The 24,012-nt window shown below is 49.6% G+C and overlaps 1 protein-coding gene across 1 annotated transcript; it reads right to left on the bottom strand.

Moving 5' to 3' along the window:
* Window positions 1-45: 45 nt before the first annotated feature.
* Window positions 46-23,898, bottom strand: mgl (low-density lipoprotein receptor-related protein megalin). The gene is made up of 26 exons (XM_013327054.1): window positions 23,725-23,898; window positions 22,297-22,428; window positions 19,196-19,304; window positions 18,701-18,867; window positions 18,045-18,299; window positions 17,786-17,962; window positions 17,432-17,667; window positions 17,054-17,323; window positions 15,328-16,933; window positions 14,871-15,130; window positions 14,603-14,755; window positions 14,379-14,529; window positions 14,104-14,290; window positions 13,352-13,455; window positions 12,085-13,266; window positions 11,808-11,912; window positions 11,385-11,724; window positions 5,274-11,216; window positions 5,019-5,177; window positions 4,636-4,862; window positions 3,987-4,224; window positions 3,065-3,906; window positions 2,816-2,980; window positions 2,481-2,730; window positions 2,083-2,327; window positions 46-1,609 (listed from the first exon to the last, which is right to left on the bottom strand). Exons 1-26 carry the CDS (start codon window positions 23,819-23,821, stop codon window positions 1,389-1,391), a joined length of 13,821 nt encoding a protein of 4,606 aa, XP_013182508.1. The 5' UTR covers window positions 23,822-23,898; the 3' UTR covers window positions 46-1,388.
* Window positions 23,899-24,012: the final 114 nt, after the last annotated feature.

The following is a 24,012-nucleotide window of genomic DNA, read 5'->3' as shown; positions in this document are numbered from 1 at the left end:
AAGACGGTGGCCGGGGCGGGGGCGGAGGATAATCAAACTGCAGTATTTAATGTAATCAATGTATTTTACACATTTTCTTCGACTGAAGTGAAGTCGAAGGAGGACTTACGTCTACAATAAACCCGATACAAAAATATTTTCATCTTCTTACGTTTTATATTGACACATTTATTCTTTCTTTATACATTACATATATAGATAATATAATAGACTATTTATTTATAACAAATTTTCAATAAAATGTGCTTCGTGTTCATCATACACTAAATGTTGTGATGCTACATTTATATTCACAAAGGGACGGCCCTCTCCGCATCGTGCGCGGCGCCCCTGCCCTAGGGCTGCGGGTGGGGCGTGTGCCGGTCCTCAGCCCTAGGGCTGCGGTTGGGGCGTGTGCCGGTCCCCAGTCCTAGGGCTGTGAAGGGCGCGCAACGTATCCCTGTACCTGTCTGTATGTACAGTATTACCGGAGCGCACATATTTACAATTCAGTATTCTATTCCGACGAGGAGCAATTGACCACCACAATAATTACTTTAAACATTAAAAAAACAACAAAAAGTCTATCTCACACGTTTATGGCAAATCGATAATGATTCCATATAAAAATCTAATAAATTTTACCATTTAATAGACAATTATAAAACACAACGTAGCTATATTTTACATAGTCTTAAAACGAAATAAATAAATTATCCTCTAGACGGTGTGTCTTATTGTCAAATCAATTTAAAAGTCTACAGAAAACAACAATACCTTAACTAGTTGTTTATGTACTAAGTTATTTGTGTCACTAGCGGTCTAGGCGCGCTAGCCCCGCCCCCCCGTGACGTCACTGGGCGGGGCCGCACCAGCCCGCCCCCCGTGACGTCACCGGGCGGGGGCGGGGAGCGCCACAGTAAGTACAGCGCGCGCGAGACACGTCGGCCGCGTCCTGTCGCCGCCTACTGCGTACATCACAATAGAATTTACACAAAATCAACAATATAACAAACATATTTTATTCACAAATATAAGAGACAAGAAATAAAACAAAATACAGAACGCTAAGCGTAAGGAACGCGCGCTACATTTGTTTATTGTTGCAGTATTTACACGGACGCAAAAGCATTACGACCAAGACAATTGAGCCGCACCTCGCAGGGAGCGGTTTAAATTATATTAAATGTCATTGGCACACACCGGTTTTGGCCTTTACGGTTATTTTCTTTTCACAGTTTATTCTTCCTTACTGGTTTTGTTGCAACTAGTAAGGTGCAAATCGCTCTCATAGTAGAATCATTAGAATGAGAACGTATTTAGTACGTTATGTAAGTAACAGGTAAACTCTGCGTATGTCGTGTGGGCGTGTGCGGGGGCTGTGCGGCGCGGGCGCGGGGCGGGGCCTGCTAGCAGTCGCCGTCGCGGTCGTGGCGGTCCTCGCGCACGAGGCGCTGCGTGTCGCGGCCGAGGTCTGCGGCGGGGTCGAGCGCGCGCGCGCCCGCCGGCGGTCCGCCAAGCGCGCCCGCACCGCCCACACCACCCGCGCCGCGCGTCTCACTCGACGACGGCGACAGCACTGCAGATCCTACTTTTTCTTTTACCTCTTCTGGTACTTCGTAAATGCCCGCTGTTGACATACACCATCGTAACTTTAATTTACTGATTGTAAGTTGACAAGCTAACGTGGCGTTAAGAATTGTAGTTACAGGAACATGGGCGTCGCTAGATGGGGGGGGGGGCAAGAGGATAGCGCCCCTCTCCCTTTTTAAATCGAAAAATATAAAATAGATATAAAAGGAACTTTGCAATACTAAGATGTTTACTAAAAAACTACTTGTTGTTTTCTTCCATTCCCTGCTTGACTTACTTAACGTTAATTCGAGACAGGTCTATATTATCCGCTGGCGACACCCTTGTTTAAGAGAAATAAATATTTTATGGCGCGGCGTTGTATAATTAGTCTTTTTTAACAAATAACTGTGTCAACTACTAAACTACTGGACATGAACTAAGCAACGGTAAATAGTTCTTAATTAGGTTTATTTCTCTTACATAGTATTCTTTTAAATGAATCGACATAAGATCGGTCGGTGTACTTACGCAAGGGCGGCTCGGGGTCGCCGTTGGCAGCGGCGCGCGTCACCGCGTCGTACATGGGGTTGCTGAAGTCGCGGCCCTTGCGCGGCTCGTGCAGCGCGTACGCGTCCGCACCCCCCGCCGCGCCCCCCGCACCGCCGGACACGCCCCCCACGCCGCCCACCGCGCCGCCGAACTCCACGTTGGAGCCCGCGCGGAAGGACACGCTCTGCGAGGATGCCAGGCTGCCCAGGCCGACGCCTTTGCCGCTGCAATTAACAAATGAATTCTCATGAGAATCCAACAATAAAAATTCAAGCTTTAATTTAAATTCAAAAATGTCTTTCGTAATTTTGGTCGAGTACTTCTACATATGTAGCGAGCGAGAGAGGACACCGAGTAGGGACAGATGCTGCACTCACAAGGGCCGCTTGCGGATGATGAAGAACGCGGCGGCGGCGGCGGCGAGAGCCAGCGCGGCGGCCAGCAACGCCGGCAGCAGCACGTGCGCGGAGCCGGCGCGCGGGGCTGCGGGCGCGGCGCAGCGCGGCGGTAGCAGCGGCGGCCGACAGCGGCACACCACCGCATCCTCGCCGCCCTCGCCGCCCGCCTCGCATGTCCCGCCGTTCTCGCACGGGCACGCCAGCGGCAGGGCGCGCGGACTCTCCACCGCTGAGGGCCGCAATTAAAATGTAGTTAAAAATAAAGCGACGCTTGTAACCTAGATATAAGAGTAGGCAAGGCTGTAGACGCTCACCGGCGTCGCAGGCGAGCAGCTGTGTGGCGCGCTTGGGAGGCTGCAGTTGGTCGGGGCAGGCGCAGCGGCGGCCCGCCGGCACCGCCAGGCACAGGTGCGAGCAGGGCAACCGCGCGCACGCCGCGCCCCGCAGCCCCGTCGAATTGTAGCGCCGCGGGTGGTACACTGACGATGTCAAAAATTGATATTGAAGTAGTGTGCAACATATTATTGAACAACCGGATGAACGAATTTCTACAATATACGCACCTTTGACGGCCGAGGGGTTGACTAGATCTTTGGAGATGACGAAGGGCACGCCGCGGCCGAATTTGTCCTGCCGCACGAGCTCGCCCGTGTCGCGCGTCACCCAGTACAGCGAGGACTCGAATACGTCCAGTGAGAGCGGGTGCCGCAGCGCGTCGCCCTTGATCACGACGCGCCGGTTGGAACCGTCGTGGCGCATAGTCTCGATCGTGTTCAGCTTCGTGTCGGCCCAGAATATGGCGTGGTCCATGGCGTGGTCGATGGCCAGCCCGGTGGGATGCCTGATGTTCTCGGTGACGACGGGCCGCCTCTTGGAACCGTCCATCCAGGCGATCTCTATCTTGGGCGCGGAGCCGGCGTCGGCCCAGAACATGCGGCCCATCTGCGGGTCGAGCGCGAGCGAGGTGGGGCTCTCGATGCCGGCGGAGACGAGCGCGCGGCGGTAGCGGCCGTCGCTGCGGGCCACCATGACGCGGCCGCGCGGCTTCGAGCCCGTGCGGTCGGCCTCCGTCCAGTACAGGTTGTCCCCGACGTAGTCGACGGCCAGCGCGGTCGGCTTCGAGTTGCCTTTCATGTTCAGATCCTGCGCGAAGCCGGTCTTCACCCGCCCGTCGAGTGCGTTCACCATGTAGGATCGCTTTATGGTCTTCTCATAGCTATCCGCCCAGAAGATCATCTCTCGTTGCGGGTCGTAGTCTATGGCTTCGATCCTTTTCTCCGAGTTGATGACGTCGAACTCTTCATTGTTGTCCCGCACGAAGGCGCGGATGACGGGCCCGTTAGCGAACATCAGCACCACGTCGTCCTCCTCCGCTTTGCACACCCCGGATAGATTATCCGCCAATCTGGAAAGCACGAATCATCACATTTACACGTAATTTATTTTTAATTATGTATTGGGAATATTTAATGTAGGTATACTGACCGGAAGCCCTCCCGGCAGGAGCAGCTGTAGCTACCGTTGAGGTTGTGACAGAGATGACTGCAGCGGTGTGCACCGGTCGCGCACTCATCCACGTCGACGCACTTCTTGCTGTCGCCTGCCGCGATGATGTAGCCCGGGAAGCAGCTGCAGATGTAGCCGCCCGGCGTCGCCGCCGCTCCCGCCGCTCCCGCCGCGCCTCCTGGCCCCGTTATGTTCGTGCAGAATTGTTCACACCCGCCTGCAACATCACAATCATATGTAGGGATATTTTTTAACTACCGGAGATTAAAGTATATAGTGTTACCTACTGCTGTCACTGCTACGTGCGTGAATTTTGTTGTTTTTTCTTTGAAAAAAAATTATTACTTCATTTCGTTAATAACTTTGTCATTAAAAATAATGACCATACATTTAAGATCGTATAAGCAATTTATTGTTTATGTTATCATGTGTAGAGGGAAATAAACCTTCGTTATTTTTATCTTTGAAGTATTCTATATTACGCGTTTCTTTTTTATTTGGTATTTAAAACATAACCCTGTAATGTACCGGATATTTTCGAAAGTTTCCTAATGTGAAAGTGTGCAGTGATCAAGAATTGAAATAGATCAGGAAGCAATAGAAGCGGACAAGCAGTGAGCGAGCGCACCTTTGTGCGTGAGGTCGCATGTGCGCTGCGTGTGGCAGCCGAGCTCGTCGGAGGCGTCACCGCAGTGGTCGCGCAGGTCGCATAGCGCGGTGCGCGGCACGCAGCGTCGGTTGGCGCACTGGAACTGCGTCGCGGGGTCGCAAGGCCGCGCGCGCGCTGCGCACAGCGTCATGTTGTTCTCGTCCGAGCCGTCGCCGCAATTATCCACCCCGTCGCACACTTGGTATCTAAACGAAGAAATCCACATATTTATCAGTAAAGTATATTCATCTGTATGTGTTTTTGGATTTCATTCAATGATAGGTAACACATGTTTAATCGACGTATATGGTTAGATTATTTGGAATCTGGGTAGGTGTAGCCGAGTTAGGGACGGGCGGGACCTGGGCACGCAGCGGTGGTTGTCGCAGTGGAAGCGGCGCAGCGTGTCGCAGTTAAAATTGGTGCAGATGGAGGCCGCCTCGTCGCTGCCGTCACCGCAATCGTCGGTGCCGTCGCACAGGTCCGACTGTGACACGCACAGGTTGTTGCCGCACTGGAATCTGCAACATACCGCATCAAACATTTTGTTATAGTCACAACCCTTCGATTTGAAATGTTTTTGTTTGTTAAGATTTTTGTTAGACAATTCAGATTACCTGCTCTCGGGACAATATCTGCCGCCGGGGAAGCGCGGCGGACAGCCGATCTCGTCGGACAGGTCCCGGCAGTCACGGTCGCCGTCGCAGCGGAAGTAAGCCGCGATGCAATGACCCGACTTGCACTGGAAGGTGCCGTTTTTGCACTGGAAGCCACCGCAGTCGGACTCGTCGGTGTTGTCGCCGCAGTCATCCTCATGGTCGCAGCGCCAACGCGACGAGATGCACTTGCCGTTGCCGCACTTGAACTCGGATTCAGAACACTCGCGGTACTTGTGCCGGCACACAGTCTCCGCCTCGTCGCTGCCGTCGGCGCAGTCGTCCGCGAAGTCGCACAGCCACTGCTTCGGTATGCAGCGCTTGTTCTCGCACGTGAAGTCCGTTTCCGGGTTGCAAGTGGGACAGTTCTCGGGCAGCTCGTCGGATCCGTCTCGGCAATCGTCTTTGCCGTCGCAGAACAGCCATTTCGGTATGCATCTATAGTTGGACTGCCCGGGGCACCTACGCCATCCCGTGGTGCAATTCTTTTGACGACACATGTACGCCGGCTCGTCGGAGTCGTCACCGCAATCGTTGTCGAAATCGCACATCCACAATTTGGGAATGCAGCGGCCGTTCTTGCAGGAAAACTCGGTGTCGGGGTTGCAGGGCCTGTTGTGGCACATGGCTGGATCTTCGTCACTGTTGTCTTTGCAGTCGGTGTCGCCGTCACACTTCCAGCTGTCCAGAATGCACCTGCCGCTGGCTTTACATTTAAATTCTAAAAGAGGACATTCATGCGCGCACTCGGCCTCGTCACTGCCGTCGCCGCAGTCATCGGTGCCGTCGCAGATTGTGGCCGCGGGGGTGCAGTTGGTGTTCTTGCACTGGAAAGAACCAGCTCTGCAGTGCCTCACGGGGCAGGTGTCCGGTTCGTCCGAGCCGTCCATGCAATCTTTTTCGCCGTCGCATTTCCAGAACCAAGGTATGCACTTCTCGTCGCGCCCATTGCATCTGTGCTGGCCGTCCGTGCAGTTGGCTATGCAAGTCTTCATATCCCGAGCCAAGAAAAATTGGTTCGGGCAGGCGCATTTGAACGTTGTCGCTCCCTCCTCGCCGTAGCCTTCGATGTTTAGGTAGCTTGATGCGTGCGGCGGCGCGATAAGACAGAGGTGGGAACAGCCTCCGTTATTACCGCCGCAAGGATTTGGATAAGTGAGCTGCCTCAACGGGTGGACAACATGAATGTCATATGGGCGATGTGTTGTGTTACGTAACACTGTTAAGTTTTCTCCGGAATGTTTATTTGCTTTGCTTAGAGCCTTAAGATTCCAATCGGTCCAATAAATTTCGTCGTCGAAGAGACTAAGAGCGAACACATGAGGGACTTTAGTGCCGGATAACACGATGTGCCTATGTCTGCCTTCCAAATCAGCTGAGCCGATGTAATCTAGATGAGCATCGGCCCAATATATTCTATCCGTGAAATAGTCTATGGTCAAAGCATTGGGCCAGGCGATGTCGTCTTCCCAGTTCAATATCGCCGTGAAGTTGGAGCCGTCCATGCCGATTTTTCCGATGTAAGCTTGAAGATGCCACGAGGTGTAGTACAGGTAACCGGTGCCGGGGTGCACCACTATAGCGCGTGGGTCGGCAATGCCCGTCTTTAAGGTCTTCCTTCTAGTACCATCCAGCTCGGCGACGTCTAGGTTTTTCGAGTGTCTATCTAGCCAATAAATTTTTCTGCCTATCCAGTCAATGGCTATACCTTCTAAACCGTGCGAATCATGTCTTATTACAACCTCTTTTGTCGGATTGGGGTCTGAGTAATCGGATTTGTATATTGTCTTCGCCGAAACGTCAGCGAAATACATTTTCTGTTCCTTTATGTCAAAGTCTATAGCCACAACATTCATTAGATCCTGGTGCACCAAATTGTACCGGGACGCGTCGGTGGACATATTCCTCACGTAATACTTATTAGTGAATATGACCCACGCCGTTGTATTGTCCTTTCTCTTACAAGTACGTTCGTCTGCTTCTCGTTCGTAGTATTGATCGTTACATTTACAATAGTACGACCCAGGCGTGTTGGAGCAATATTGCGAGCAGACGCCGGGGCTCTCGATGCATTCGTCGATGTCAGCGCACGCTTTTCCGTCCGCGAGCAGCTTGTAGCCCTGGTTGCAGTCGCAGTAGTATCCCGTTAACGTGTCTATGCACTTGTGGCCACACTGGTTTATCTCCAGCTTAGCGCACTCATCGACGTTGCAGTGAGCGGGCTCGTCAGAATCGTCGCTGCAGTCCGACACTTTGTTGCACACGAGGCTGTTGTCGATGCATTGATCGTTATTACACTTGAATTGTCCCCCGGGGCACGTCTTATTTTCCTTGACGCACCCGACTTCGTCCGAATGGTCTCCACAGTCGTCCTCCCCGTCACATCTGAAGTGGTTTCGGATACATTTGAAGTTTTGGCACTTGAACTCCTGGTCTGTACACTGTTTGTACTGTGTGTTGCAGTGCTTTCCTTCGTCCGAACCGTCTCCGCAGTCGTTGTCGTGATCGCACACCCAGCCCCGGTTGATGCACCTCCCGTTATTGCACTGGAACTGATCATCCGAGCAAGGTGTGGGTGTCGAGCAATGGTGGATGGTTGAATTTTCGTCCGTGCCGTCGATGCAGTCCGGGTCTCCGTCGCACACCCATTTCTTCGGAATGCACTGTGCGCGGTTCCAGAACTTGTTTTCTTCGCAGGTGTATTCCGTTTCCGGGTCGCACTTCCTTTCGTTACATTGGTGTCTGTCGTCCTCATCACTGCCGTCGAGGCAGTCGTTGTCGCCGTCGCAGATGTAGATCCTGGGGATGCAGTTACCGTTGTCGCAAGTGAATAGGTCGCCGAAACAGGTGCGCCCCTCAGAGCGGCAGTACTCGGGCGGCTCGTCGGCACCGTCCCCACAGTCGTCATCGCCGTCGCAGTACCAAGTGGCGGGGATGCATCGGTGGTTGGGGCAACGGAAGCTGTTTTGCGGGCAGGTTCTTTGCGCGCAATGCAGGGGGTCCTCGTCTGAATTGTCACCGCAGTCGTTGTCTCCATCGCACAACCAGTAAGGTTCCACGCAAATATTGGTCTTTTCGCACTTGAGGTGGTTGGTGGGGCACGTCGTATTTCTCGGGCATCGTTCATGAGTTTCGTCGGATGTAATATTGTCCTTGCAATCGTTGATGCCGTTACAGACTTGGGACGTGGGGATGCAGCGGGAGTTGAGACAGGTGAATTCGCCCTCAGCGCAGGGCGGGTAAACGCAGCCCTCCTCGTCGGAGCCATCCTTGCAATCGTTCTCGTGGTCGCATTTCCAGGATTTGAATATGCACCGACCGTTGTTGCAGCGGAATTCGTTGGGCGAGCAGGAGTGGTATGCGCAGTAGTTCTTGTCTTCGTCAGAGCCATCCCCGCAGTCATCGTCGCCGTCGCAGGACCACATGCGGCTAATGCATTTGCCGTTGGCGCAGAAGAATTTGCTGGGATCACAAGTGATGTTCTTCGTTACGCACATGCGTCCCTCGTTTACTAATTTCGTATTGTCATCGCATTTGCATTCGACTGAATTATTAGGAGCAGGATGACAACTTTGAGCACATCCCCCGTTACTTATAAGGCAAGGATTTACTTTGCACGACTGTCGGCTGGTACTGTAGATTTGAATGTCTCTCGGAGAATCTTCCAAACGTTTGACCATTTCTACCATATTGGCGCCGGTGTGCTTTTCTGCACGATACACGCCACGTAATTGCAAGTCAGTCCAGTAAATGTAATTTCTAAATACCGTGATGGCGAAAGGATAAATTGTTGCGGATATGAGAACCTCTCTGTCGGATCCATCCAGTTTTGAACGTTCTATTTTTTCCCGAACTGCATCAGTCCAGTACAACATATTTTCGTCGAAATCGATGGTCAACCCACTTGGTTGCGACAAGTCTTTGTCTATTATAGCTTTCTTCAGGGAACCTGCCATGGTCGTTCGGTAGATCTTCCCTGAAGTGCCGAATCGGCCCCAGTCTGTGTAGTACAAGGTTCCATTGCAGGGGTCGACCACAATCGCTCGAGGGCGCTCCACTCGCGCGATCATAACCAGCTCGGTGCCGTCGAGATTCATAGCGTAGATGGAGTTATTGGAGCTATCGGTCCAATAGATTTTCTTCTGTGTCCAGTCATATGAAATTCCTTCGGGATTAATGTTTTTGCTTATTATATTTTGTATTTTTGAAGATTCAGGGTTGATGGACGACATCCATGCGATTCGTGCCCAAGGTCTTATTTGGGTAAAGAAAAGCTTGTTGTTTTCGTAGTCAAATTCTACACCGACGACGTTGGTCAAATTGCCGATGGGTTTGAATGGAACCCCGGTCGATTTGGGATCCATATTCACAGCGCGAATTTCAGTTCTCGTTGTGAAGACTAGGTATTCGTCGACTACGTCGCATTTCTTCGGGTTGGTAGCCGATATTTGCCCGGTGGCACAGTCGCACCTATGTGTGTAGCCTTTGTTGGCATCCGGCGGGTAGCTGAAGCACAGCTGCTCGCACCCTCCGTTGCCGAGCTTGCGGCAAGGATTATTGTCGTCCGTGGGCTGGTTGTTGACGTCAAATATGACGATATCCCGCAACTTTGGTAAATTAGTTCTCAGCTTTTCAGGCATCGACATGTTTCCAGGTAATTTGGACGCCTTGTATATCGTTTGAAGATTTCTATCCACCCAGTAAACGCTGCCGGTGTGGATCGCTATACCCATCGGATTCGGCAAATTGGACCGGATGAGCTGCCGAATACCGCCGTTGTACGATATTTTCTGAATCTGGTCCAACTTGGAGTCGACCCAGTAGACGTCGTGGGTCATCATGTCTATCGTTAGGTCTCTAGGATTAGAAATTCCAGAGCTGACGACCGTCTGCCAATTGCTGCCGTCCAGGTACGCTTTCCCTATTCTCGGATACTGTCCGTAATCGATCCAATACAGAAGCCTTTTCAACGGGTTGACAGCGAGCTCTCTGGGTGCGTCCATTGTCGTTTTGACCAGAACTTTTCTGTGGGATCCATCGAGCCAGCACATTTCCACGTAATTTTCGTGCGGAAAGACGTTCGTGAAGTACAAGTTGCCGGCGACCCAATCGACCGCCAAGCCCCTAATGCCGTTGCTTCCGATGCCGTCCTTGATGACGTGCTCCATTTCCGTGCCGTTCGGCCGGATACGGAATATTCCGTTCCATTGGCCGCGGTTGAACTCCACCCAGTAAATGAAGTTGTCCGAGAAGTGCACGTCGACGTGCAGGATGTGGTGGCCCTGGCCGGTGACGGGCACCATGGCCTCGGCGCTGCCCTCGAGGCTGTAGCCGCGGATGAGGTCCAACTGAGAGACCACCGCGAACGTTTTGTAGGGTACGCAGTTCACTTCGTTTTCTTTTTTGTATCCAATGGAGCAAGAGCAGATGCGCGAGCCTCCTTCACTGGGGATACAGATTTGCTCGCAGCCTCCGTTGTTTAGGGTGCACGGATGATGATGCATCATCTTTCTCTTCTGGAATATAGTGAGCGACTTCAGATCACTTTCGTTGTCGAGTATAACTTTGATGTTGTCGCCGTTCGGAAGGTCAGCCTTGATGATCTTCTCGTGGCGTGGGTCGAGGACGTAGAGTCGCGAGTCTAGCACCGCGATGACTTTCGGATACGAGATGGCGTTGGCCTCCGTTAGGATCGTTTTTCTGTCATTTCCGTCCGTGTTCACGCTGTTAACGCTGGCCGGGAATTGGGTACTAAAGTAGAGAATTTTCTTTTCCACGTCAATGGCCACGGCTTCGGGACGCTCTATGCCATTGACTAAAATCGCCGGGTTTGTACCGTCCATGTTCACTTTTCCGATTTTGGCAGGAACTCCGAAACCTCCTTCATCTGACCAGTATATTTTTCTGTAAAAATATAATAATTATTATAATAATACAATACAGTATATTATTTTTGTAACTAAACAATTCATTTCTATTGCTTTGATTGTTTAGTTATATGAGAAGCTTTAAGTTATAAACCTCGATAGAAATTTTATTCTTGGGAGATCTTGTTTTTTAGAAACGACTTACCCTTCGGTGGGGTCAAGGCAGATGGCGCGCGGACGTGCTATGGAGGTCTTGCTGCCGTCGTTAGCGAACACGATGGTCCTGTACTTGAGCTTGCCGTCGACGCGGACGAGCTCGATGTTGCTGGCGACACGGTTGGCCAGGAAGAGGTTGCGGCCAAGCCAGTCGAAGGCGATAGCCGCGGGAGCGCCCACTACGCCGGTGTCGGCGCCCAGCAGCTCGGCGCGCTCGCCGCCGCCGTACGGCATGGTGTACACGGTGCAGTTGTCGTCGTCCGCGTCGCCCGCCGCTTGCAGCCAGTACAGCACGCGCCCCTGCCGGTCGTACTCCAGCTGCACGCCACCTGCGTCCCAACACATCAAAATATCAATCATCAATGTTTACTGTTTCAACATAGACTTAAATGGAAACAAACGCCAAACGCACCTTGTACTCCAACAACCGGCGAAAGCTGGCCCGCCCGGCCCGACCCGTCTGGCGATAAGTCGATGATCTGAGATCCTTTGAGAATCATCAAGTACGCGGATTCCTCTGCAAACAAAAAAAAAACACCTTAAACAAGTTAAAATACATTATGGTTTGCTTGCGAGATGTTTAATGTAAATTTATATCATAAGACGCCACATTGAGTTCATAATTAAAACATGAAAAGTGTAGTAACTATAAAAGCTTGAAACTATATGAAGCAAAATAGGAAAAGAACCTTCGATGCATTTTCCGTCTGGCAGCAACTTGTAGCCAGGCTTGCAGAGGCAGGTACGTTGCGATGTACGGTTGGGACTCAGCAGGCAGAGGTGGTCGCAGGGGCGGTCGCGGCAGGGCGAGGGATACGGCGGCTGCAGCGAAGGGTGGTGCACGTGGATGGACAGTGGCTGTGAGATGAGGTGCGACACCACGGTTTGGTTCGTGCCCTTGAACTTGTGCGCTGACAGCACACGGTTGAGCTGGCGGTCCGTCCAGTATAGCGTGTCCTCGAACAGAGTAAGCGAGTGCGGGTGCAGCAAGTAGTGGCTGCCGGCCAGCACCTGCTGCCGCCCGGTTCCGTTGTAGTAGCAGAAGTCGATGAAGTCCAGCTTAGAGTCCGCAAAGTAAACCCGCTGCGTGGTGGTGTCCAGAGTGAGGCCGTTCGGCCAGTATATCTTGGTGGTGATGATGGCAGAACGCTGCGTGCCGTCCATGCCAATCCTCTCGATGCGAGGGTTCTCTCCCCAGTCGGTCCAGAACAGCCAGCCAGCGGTGGGCGCGGGGTCTAGGCACATGCCTCGTGGCTGCGTGATGTTTCCGCTCAGAAGGGTGGTTCTCGCGCTGCCGTCCTCTTTTGCTACCTCGATCGTGTTCAGCTTACTGTCCAACCAGTAGATGTTGCCACCGACCCAGTCATATGCCAGACCTTCAACCAGGTCCAAGCCGGTTGAGATGATCACCTGCGGCTCGCTGCCGCGGTCAAGCCTGGATATCTTCTTCAGTTTCATGTCGGACCAGAATATTGTCCCGGTGTGCATGTTGGAAGCCGTCGCGACCACGTTCTCCACGTTGATGGGCACGCGCTCGAGGCCCTGCTCGTTGAGATCGGCGACTAGGATGGAGTGTCGGTTGGATATGATGAGGAAGGCGCTGGAGTGGTTGTTGGCCTTGCAAGAGTGCTTGTCGGTATTCAGCCGGTAGCCCTCCACGCAGCTGCAGAAGTAGGAGCCCTTGGTGTTAGTGCAACCCTGCGAGCAGAGGCCGGGGGGCTCGCACTCGTTTACGTCCTTGCAGGTTAGGCCGTCACGCTCTAGCTCCTCGCCTGCGGGACACAGACACAGCGGCCCGTTGGGTGTCTGCTTGCAGCCGTTGGAGCAGAGCCCACTTTGGTGCTCGCATTCAGCGAAATCGCAACTCGCACCTAGAAAATTAATATTAAAAACAGTTTCAATGAATCAATTAAGCAAATAAATGAGAATATGTTAATTTTTAAGGCGGTTGTTTACCTTCATCGGCTCCGTTGGGGCAGTCGAAGCTGCTGTCGCAGACCTGCGTGAGATTGACGCATCGGCCGGTCACGCCGGGACACTGCCACTGCCCGGAGGGACAACTGGAATACATAATTTAAATTGTACATACATTACACGACTGATGTTCGCTTTTATATAGAAAACTAATATTACTATCCTATATGGTCCGACCGATCCCGTTTTGAATTTATGAAAAGGCGAATGAAGCACGCCAGCTACGGGAAGCTAGAGTTAACAATTACTATGGGAAAGCACAAATAAATTTTAGCTCCAAATATATTAATTAATTCTTACGGAAACGGCGTACATACAGTAGCGTCTTCCTTAAGTATAAATTGAAGAATATATTGTTACAGGAATAAGGTATATCAAATAATGACCACATCTATAGATGTGTTCGTGCGTGTGAACACATTTATAGTTGTGTTCGTGCGTGTGAACACATTTATAGTTGTGTTCGTGCGTGTGAACACATCTATAGTTATTATTTCAGTTTATTATATACATATAAGTTTGTTGTATTTTGTTTTATCTCGCGATCTTCGACGCTTACAAATGACGTGATCATTTTGGCGGAGAACTCATTTGTAATGTATTTAATCAAAGTATGTATATCTTTGCCACATGTAAATAATACATTTGCTAGCTCGCTTGTAGCAACGCAGAAATAGTTTTTCCCGTTAACATGATAGTGTGTAATAGGGGGGAGGAGTGAGGGAGGGGCGTACCGGAATGGCGGCGGCTTGCAGGCGTGGGCGGCGCTCTCGTCACTGCTATCGCCGCAGTCGTCGCGGCCGTCGCACACGGCGGCGCGGTACACGCAACGGCCGTTGTCGCAGCGGAACTGTTGCGGGCCGCATGCCGATGCGCCGCACGTCGCCGGCTCGTCCGACAGGTCCTCGCAGTCTGGCGTACCTGTAAATAAATTGCACACGCACCCATACAAACGACTTTTATTGAATGAGTCCATTGGTATTTAAGGTAAAACCTATTTTGTACATACCGTCACAGTACCAGGTGCTTGGTATGCAGATACCGGAGGAGCGGCATTGCGCCTGCTTGTCGGGCGCGCACTGGTGCGGCGCTAGCGCGGGGCAGCCCGCCTCGTCGCTACCGTCGTTGCAGTCCGGAATGCCATCACATTTATACGCCTCCTACCGTTGAACAAGATAACGATCAGTATTTAGTCGTCGGAGGTCGGATGTCGACGAGGGGCGAGTGTCGTACCTGCACACACTGCTTGAGGTCTGCGCACTTAAACTGAGTGGCCAGGCAGGAGACTGGTGGACAGTCCGCTTCGTCCTGCTTGTCGAAGCAGTCGTCGTCGCCGTCGCACACCCACGATGCCGGGATGCAGTGCCCGGTGCGCGGACATGTAAACTGAAACCGCACCACTTTAACTTTAAACCTTTAATTTTTTTTAATTTGATCCCAGTAAAACAATTTTTTTTAGGGAACCATGTCGAAAAGATGAATATAAGATGTGTGGTTTCACCTGAAAGTAGGCGCAGGTCTTCTCGGCGCAGTGCGAACCCTCGTCCGAGCCGTCCCCGCAGTCGTTTTCTGAATCACACTTCCAGGTGGCGGGAACGCAACGGCCGTTGTCGCACTGGAACTGCGAGGCGCCGCACGTCACGTTGACGCAGCCCGTCTCGTCCGAGAAATCGCCGCAGTCGTTCTCTGAGTCGCACTTGAACGTCGCCGGGATGCAGCGCCCCGACTTGCACATGAACTCCGAGGAACTGCACGTCGTTTCTGCCAATGCAACGTTAACTTAATAACTATACACCATATATTATACGTGCCTTATTTAAAATACATACTCTACACTACACTATGAAGTGTGTCTATTCAAAATGTGTAAAGTAATGAAAAAAATAGTGAAAGTGGTAGCATTAGAGTTTTAAGCGCAAGACCCTATCGTAATTCTTGATTTTGAAAAAAATACATACTGGTACAATTTTGCTCCTCGTCGCTGTTGTCGAGGCAGTCGTCGTCGCCGTCGCAAACCCAGCTTTTGGGGATGCAGCGCTGGTTGTTGCAGGTAAAGTCCCAGGAGTTAGGGCAGGCCTGTAGCGGCGGCTCGGCGCTGGGGTCTGCCACGCAGCTCGTGCTGTCGGTCGCCAGCTTTTCTCCGTACGGACACCCACACTTCACCGTCAGGAGCTCCGTGTTGTTACGCGGTATCGCGAAGCAGAGTTTTTGGCAGTTCCCGTTGTTGCGTGCGCAAGGTTGCATCGGGTCTATCTTTTGTACCTGTTCACTATACACCTTCACACCGTAAAGGCGGTTTGTTTGCGGCTCCCTGACCATTATGTCTTCCTGCTGCCCGGTCAACTTGTGCAAACGGACGATCGCGTCCAATCTCCAGTCAGTGATGTACATGAAGTCCTTGTAAATAACGATCGAGAAGGGATGTCTTATCAGTCTAGAGTTGATAGTGTTGACGTCGGTACCGTCCAGCTTGGAGTGCTGAACGTGGTCAAGTAGCGCGTCGCACCAGTAGAGGCGGTCGGCGTCGAAGTCTATGGAGAGGCCGTTGGGCCAGCCCAGCGTCACGTTCTCGAAAACCAACAGCCCGCTGCCGTCGGTGTTTGCACGACTGATATTCGCCGGGCGGTCCCACTCTGAGAAGAAGATAAAACCTTTGTTGGGATGGACAACGATGGCGCGCGGCCGCTTCAAGTCCTTGAGCAGCGTTCTCTTGTAGCTGACGTTTCTCGTCGACAAGACGTTGAGAGTCCCTTTTCTGGAATCGATGTAGTACAGATTCTTCGACGCCCAATCGACGGCCAATCCTTCGACGCCCTCGTTCTGTGACGCCAGAACTATTTCTTTGGTCGTTCCGTTTCTATGAACTCTATAGATTACGTCTTGAAGAACGTCTGAGTAGTAAATATGCTCGTCTCGCGAGTCAAAGTCGAGGCCAACAAATCTGGCGCGTCTTGAGACGACTGGAAGTATCGCCTCGCTAAAGCCTTCGATGACTGGGTTGAGGACTTTTCCCTTGATAAACCTCTGCTGGGAATACATAAGGAACTCTGTGACGAGGTCACAGTTCCTTAAGTCGGTCTCCAACCTGTAGCCGACGTTACAGGCGCAGCGATAACCGAGCCCGCCCGTCTGCAACGCGGTCACGATGCACATCTGCGAGCAGCCGCCGTTGTTGTTTCCGCACGGGTTGTTCACTGACGTCTGCTTAAGCGAGTGGACCACGGTCACGGCTTTGGGGCTGATGATATCTTTCATTTTGTATATTGCCTGTATGCTGCTGGCGCCCTCGTATTTGCTCACAGAGCTGATGCCTTGCTTCGTGCTATCGGACCAGTAGACCCTGTCCTCGAAGAGCGCTAGACGGGAGGGGCTGGGGACCTGCTGGCCGCGCAGCACGAGAAAGCGGTAGTTGCCGTCGTAGTCCACGGTCTCGATGTAGTCGAGCAGAGAGTCGCACCAAAATATCCTTCTCGCGATCGTGTCCACCGCAATGCCGGACGCCTTGTACGTCGCTTCCGATACTATCGATTTAGAATGTGTTCCGTCCATATTTGCTCGAATGATCTAAAAATATTAAATAAATTAAGTATGTACAAAGGTTATATACCTATTTTCAAGCTTCTTACACCTCATTGCAACACTGCAGCTTGTAAATAAGGAAAATTTGCATAGAACAATATTGACCTGATTGCTGTCAGCGATGAACATGAGCCCAAGCGTGGGGTCCAGCGCCAGGTCGCTGGGGCTGGAGAGGTTGGAGGCGAGCGCCACGGCGTGCCAGCGCCCATCTAGCTCGAACACATCCACTTTCTGGCCGAGCGCGTCCGCCACGTACAGCTTGTCGCCCACCCAGTCCACGGCCAGCGCGACCGGTGCCCACGAGCCCGCCGGCGAGATGTCAGCGCCGTACGACGTTGCAATGCCCGCCGGCGCGTTCAGCGGCTGAGAGTGGATCTGAAAAGTCGCGGAACACTTTGCTCAAATCTACAATTTATTACAAAAAACTGAACGTTGAGATGCCAAGACAATAAATGTCATCTCAACTGCCGTGCGGCTGCTGACCTTTCTGGTCTTTAGATCGGACCAGTAGAGCATGTTGCGCCGGTAGTGGAAGTCCAGCCCGGCGGCGGCCGATGCATTGGCCAGCTGCAAGGGGGGTGAGGGCTGTGCATGTGCGAGAGCGTCAAGCCGCAGCACGCCTCGCGCATGCGCCAGCGCTAGCCACGCGCCAGCGCCGCGAGCCCCGCACCGCCCACGCTCTTCCAGTGTGTAACCCGGCGCGCAAGCGCAGCTGTATGCTGCAACGATGTCGAATTTAATTTAGTAGATACGATCTTGTTTAAGCTGTAAAACAAATAATTACAGTAAACATAACTGCTTTTCAACTCAAGACGTCACGAAAAAGAATGCACTCACATCCCGGCGTGTTGACGCAGAGCTGGTGGCAGGGTCCCCAGTCGCGGCACTCGTCTCGGTCGGCGCAGCTGCGGCCGTCGGGCGCCAGCGTGAGTCCTGCCGCGCATGCGCACGCGCCGCCGCTAGGCGACGCCACGCACTTGTACTCGCACTCCAGCGCCGGGCACGATGACGTCGCTGCAACGTACACGCACAAATTGTAATCTGTCGGCGGAGAATCGCAGCGCAGGAGGCGCGGGGCGCGGGGCGCGGCACTTACAGCAGGCAGACTCCTCATCGGCGTTGTCCTCGCAGTCGCGCTTGCCATCGCAGAGCTGCGCACGCGCGATGCAGCGGTGCTGGCCGCCGGGCGCGCCTCGCGGGCACAGGTACTTGTTGTCGGGGCAGGCGATGGCGGTGCAGTTGGCTTCGTCGCTGCCGTCGCCGCAGTCGCGGTAACCGTCGCACTGGTACGTGGCCGGAATGCACAGCGCGTTGCTGCACTGGAACTGCCCGATGTGGCACGGCGGGAAGCCTGCGGCGCGCAACGTGTCACATACACAAACCGTACTCAGATAGTGCTATGTAGCAGTGATGTAAACATTAACTATAATATATTACTTCAAAAATAGCTATAAATAATGTTTAATTAAATACGTGTTTTAACCCTTTGACCGCTGCTGATTGAATGTATGAATGAATGAATGAATGAATGATGACCCTTAAATGTGAATCACCAAAATTGCTTCGGTACTTTGTTATTTATTTGTCATACTTATTTGTGTTACATTTTTTAGGTAAGATTTGGAGCCTTATAAAATGGTATAGTTATAAAAATTGTTAAAAAAAAAATAAAATTTCCTTGATGTATGTAAATGACGAAGGCGAGGAAGGAGTTATTTCAGGCACTATAAGTTTGAGAGATGGAGTACTGACTGCATTGCGCCTCATCAGAGTTGTCGCCGCAGTCGTCGTTGTGGTCGCACTTGAGAGCGGCGTCGACACAGCGCAGCCCGTTGGCGCAGCGGAACTGATCCAGCCGGCACGCCAGCGTCTGCCCCGGGCAGTCTGCCTCGTCCTTGCCCGTGCGGCAATCCAAGTACCTGGCGAGAGCGAGGAGTGACTTCATTTGATGTCGATAACACATTGCATGAGTAGGTCGGCTTGGCCATCATGCCACTAATAAAGTCGGTAATGAGTCAGAATGGAGATCGATGGAGGTTATTTCCTTGGGTTCACATAAAGTCTGGTGAGCATTTGCAGGAGACGTCTGTGACGTTAGTTAGAGATGTCTACGGGGAGGGGGGTGTTCTATTAAAATTACTTAACGTCGCATGAACTATTGCTGGTTTGTCGCGTTCTTTCATAAACAAGCGAGCAAAGTGAAGCATTGTACAAAGTGTGTGCAGTAGTGGGCGTGGTGTAAGTTACCCGTCGCATCGTTTCTCTTTGGGAATGCAGAGGCCCTGGGAAGCCGCCTTGCCGGTGGAGGAGGTCTCCAGCCCGCACTGGAAGTCCTCCGCCTGACACTTGCGGTATGCTGCAATGTAAATGTTGTTAGACAATATTAAACTGGAACAATTCTTAGCGCATGCCAGTTAGGTAGCGCGCGCAATTTTTCATCAATTATGTACTACGTAGATGATAGATACAAAATCTCTACATTTCTATATTAATTTGGTTTCGACTACAATCTCAAACATGGATTTATTCGATATATAACCAAAGGACTAATGGCTATTAACAATAACCTGTTATTCGTAACTAACAAAGGTTATTTGGTTAGTACATTTGTTTTAATCTTTGGTAATATTCGAAGCGTAAATAAAAAGTTGGAAAAGGAATTTGTTGACAACGTATCGCCTAGTAAAAGTTTGCGAATGTTGTGCTAAGTTGTCGTTGGAGATACTTTCCTCAAAATGTACGTGTAAAGCTTTATTCGACAACTTGAGTGCCGTATCACGAACATAATACATTGTGTGGGGGAAGAGGGAGCGGGAGGGGGGGGGGGGGGGTGAAGGGTCTCCCATCGACTTCACAAGCTGTTAGCGTTTCAGCATTACGCTTAGGGATATTTCTAGACTGCACTTTAAGAAGATAATAGCTTAAAGCACGGGCTAGGAATGAGTCAAAATAACCGTGACAGCTTTCATGATTATAGTAGCGTTTCCTTGAGGTTGAAAGGGTGATGGGCGGGGGCGCGGGCGGGGGCGCGAGTGGCCACTCTCGGTGCGCTCACAAATGACATTACATTGCTTTGCCATGTTTGCTCTGAGCTCTGAAGCATTACAGTTGGGGGTCGCGGGATATTTGTTTTACGAACGCCCTTTCATGTTCCTATGTGTTCAATTTTACTTTAGAACGTAGAGGTGAGTTAGAATTTCAAATAACCATTTATAAAATCTTTTTTCCTTAAATTCGAAACCGATATTTATGTATGTATAATAATAATCTTGGTCCGGGTTCAGAGTGACAGGAGGAGGCACACTACAATAACCTGACTTGAAAGGTTTCCCTGAATAAACATGTCGCTAGGATTTTACCGGAGTGATATAGTACCCATTAAGTAAAGTATAAGTATAAAAACATACATTGAGGTTTTCTTATGTTTTATATTTTGTGATAACACATCAGAAGAAGCCAACAGGCATTAGTTGATATGTTCATGAGTCTACGTGTTTCTATTGATATGATAACACAAAGAAAACAAATTTTTTAATGTAAAATATAATGAGGACGTCGTCGGGGAGAAGATATGTATCTCAAAGTAGCCCCATCGCTTGTACCGATAGATCAACAGTCATAATTGTGCTTTTAATAAGCAAATATTGTTCAACGGTTTACGAGATTCAGCTGGATTCCGTCAGTCCATCAGGAACCCGGCGGCCGCAATACGCGCCGAATTCTCACCAACTTGAATAAACAATATCACCTCGCGTCGATTTGATCGGATTACTGGAGGAGCAGTTACGTAAATAATTCAATTGCCGCGGATTGTGGCGGTGGAGCGGGGCGTTAGAGGGTGTAGTAAAGGGGGAGGGGGAATAGATAGATTAGTTTCGTAGGAGTTGTAAACCTCTCTTGGAGCTCCGCACGCCAAAGATTGCGAACCTTGAACTGAATCCTAGTGAAGTACTTTGCATTATTGCATTCCCACATTATTTAAATAGACAGCAAGTTAAACAAAAACATTTGAAACTAGGCAATGATTTTAATAATTAGAAAAAAAGGGCCAAATTTACTTCCACCATCTATGGATTTTATGCTATGACTAGTACATACGAGTACATAGTTAGCGGGTAATTATTGGCACCACAAACAGTTATTGCCAATGAATCGCTACAATTTGGCAGCTCATTAAACTTGTCTGCGACGTAAAGTTACACTGGCTGAATGTTGTCGATCAACATTTTAGTAGTAAATTTGCGTACGAAAACGATCAACTGTATCAAAAGTTGGAATCTTGTAGCAATTTTTGTGCTTCTAAAACATATTTATGGTGTATTAAATTGCTCTTCAAAGTGTTTAAATTAAATTTAAACGTTACAATTGTTTTATTTGCTTGTGATGTAAAGTCCTTGTTGAAAACGCTGTTTTATTAAATGTATGATGAAACGAGGAACTGCACAATTCTTGTCAATTTACTTTATCCTCGGATCGCTCGTTGTATCACTCAAAGGACAAATAATTACCGTCGAGTTCATTCATTTAAGTCTGCACATTAAAATATTTGAGTCATGAAACTTGAAACCAAATGAACTTCATATATATGTAATTGTGAATTATATATTGTTAAAGTCACCGACTTGGAACGTGTGCTTCGGAGTTTGTGCCACGTCTGTGTACTCAAATACAGAATATAAATATGTGTTAACAAATTAAACTTGAAGAAGATAAGAGCGGGCCGCACTGATGACACTTTACGGGGCGGGCTGAACGTGACAGGTGACAAGTGACAGCTCGCCCCTGCCCCCGTTCCGGCCCCCACCCCGGCCCCGGTGTCGAATTGTTTGTGAGAACGTGAACGCTTAAGGGATTGTCTCGAATTTCTTTAATAACTTTATAAATATTCTCTATTTAGTATAATAACTATCTACATATATAATATGTGCTAAAGAAGTTATGCTTCTCCTGTTCCTGTAGAAAAGATCGATTAGAAGACATAATGTTTCTATCTGTAAAGATCTTTTATAAGTTAATTTATAACCGAGTATTTAATGTATATATTCGACATTAAAGTTCCAGTTATAGTTAAAAAAATCAATGAATGCGCTCAAATGATATTTTAACATATACAGTACAGTATGCTTCTAATTCCAGAGAATGTATTATACCAGGTTTTGCTAATACCATTGTAATTGGCTCTTTTCGAGGAAGCAGCAGTAGGGAAGGCATAATAACGGCATTTCATTAAATAAACTTAGACTATTGTGTTTGCTATGGGACATAAATTGTTTGTAAGGTGTGGTGAGCAGTGAGTTGGTGGGCATGTTGTGATGAACAGTGAAAGCCTGTCAGATGTTGGTACTGACTGCAGTCAGCCTCGTCGGTGCCGTCGACGCAGTCCACGTGCATGTCGCAGCGGTGGTGCGGCGGCAGACAGTACGTCTTGTTGAACACGTACTGGCCGCACGCGAGCTGGCCCGCCTCGCACTCCGGCGGCGCTGCAACACAACACACAAACATTATCATCATTATTAAGTAGTATTTCGAGTGGCACATTGCTCATATATTTATGTAGCAGTGCATTATTGTGGTCCGGCGTGTTGGCGCAGCGGAGAGATCATGGTACAGTTGCGATATTTCAACAAATTTTATGCGTTCAAATTATTTCAAATTGAAAATGTCATCGGAATCCTTTATTGTGTATATAGAATTTGGAATTAAACAGATAACGTGATTAAATTGAACATTACCGGCGTCAAAATGTAATTACTAGAAACATTTTATTTTTTAGTATTACTTACAGTTTCAAAACATTTATGAGAATTTTTATCATAGATCAATTCAATTTAATAAAATGAATATCATAAAGTCGTCGTTCAATTAGTCACGTTAATTTTATCAACAAACTTTAGAATAATGAGGATTTGGAAACGAATTCCCAGAATGATTTTAACTTTAAAGAAGTATCTTACAATGCTGAAGAGTCCTCCGCGCTAACAGGCTCGTCTCTTAATTCAATACTTTAAGTCGTTTTAACAAGAATTTTCGGACTATTATTATGAAGACACAATTATCTTGATTTCTAATAAGCCCAGTACTATTTATTACTCTAATTTACATGTCTGCTAAGTTATTTCTAAAGCCACTTGTAATTGTTAGCAATATAATGTCAGTACGCAGTGTAGGAGACGGTGGTTGCAGGTTGTAGTGCATTTCTAGTTTCCGAGTGGCGGCGGAACAAGTCGACTCAGCGGAATGCTTCGCTAATCACTCGCCCGCGCCGCGCCGGCTTCTCTTACAATTGCCAATTTAAACTGTTCAATTTACTTTTGTTGCTTTTATTGAAAAGCACTACTTGTAAGAGAAGAAAGAAATAAAATATATCTGCTGTTTGCTCTTTGAATGGTACATTAATTATATTAAACATTTGTTGCAAATATTAACACATTTTTTATCCCTCTATAATATTCAGAAATGATTGTCCCTCTTCGGCACTAGGCCAAACTAATTCCGGTCATAGAATTGAAAACGCATCGTCCGGTTGTCATGAGCGGTGTGGCGGCGGGTTATGTCCGGCGCGTGACGTCACGTGGGCATGTCCGGAGGCACAGATTGGTGTACGTGCGCCGCCCTGAGCCATGTAGCGACAGAACTACCTTTCATTGTACTTAACAAGAAATATTTTACTTATCAATACATTTCTGAGGGAAAAATATATATTTACTTTAGAATATGAGATGTCGGTATATTTAAAGAGGGCCCTCGTCTATAATGCGCAGACATGCAGTACTTACGACAGGATTGGAACTCGTCCTCGGCCTTGGCGCAGTCGCTCTGGTAGTTGCAGACCCACAGCGAGGGGATGCACTTTCCCTCGGGGCAGCGGAACATGCCGTTGGGGCATATCGTGTCCCCTGTAATACAAACAATATCTTACTACACGATACACACCACACAATGTCCCCATCTATAGAAAATAATTCAGATAAGTTACGTAAGTAGAATAAGCACCTCGTTAATCAGAAGGGTCCCAAACTTAATTTGGGACCGGATTAAATATTGTAAGTAAAACATCTTTGACA

Source organism: Papilio xuthus, unplaced genomic scaffold (assembly GCF_000836235.2).
Source record: "Papilio xuthus unplaced genomic scaffold, Pxut_1.1 DF828744.1, whole genome shotgun sequence".
Taxonomy (NCBI): Eukaryota; Metazoa; Arthropoda; class Insecta; order Lepidoptera; family Papilionidae; genus Papilio; species Papilio xuthus.
Note: the sequence above shows the minus strand (reverse complement) of the source record. Positions and strands in the feature narration are given on the sequence as shown.

Excerpts from the sequence above, each read along its gene's own strand:
- mgl (XM_013327054.1), bottom strand. The coding sequence starts at position 23,821 with ATGTTCCGCTGCCCCGAGGGAAAGTGCATCCCCTCGCTGTGGGTCTGC. Across the intron at positions 17,963-18,044 it reads CGATGAGGAGTCTGCCTGCT|CGACGTCATCGTGCCCGGCG; the intron begins GTAAGTGCCGCG and ends TGTACGTTGCAG. Across the intron at positions 5,178-5,273 it reads AGATATTGTCCCGAGAGCAG|ATTCCAGTGCGGCAACAACC; the intron begins GTAATCTGAATT and ends GGTATGTTGCAG.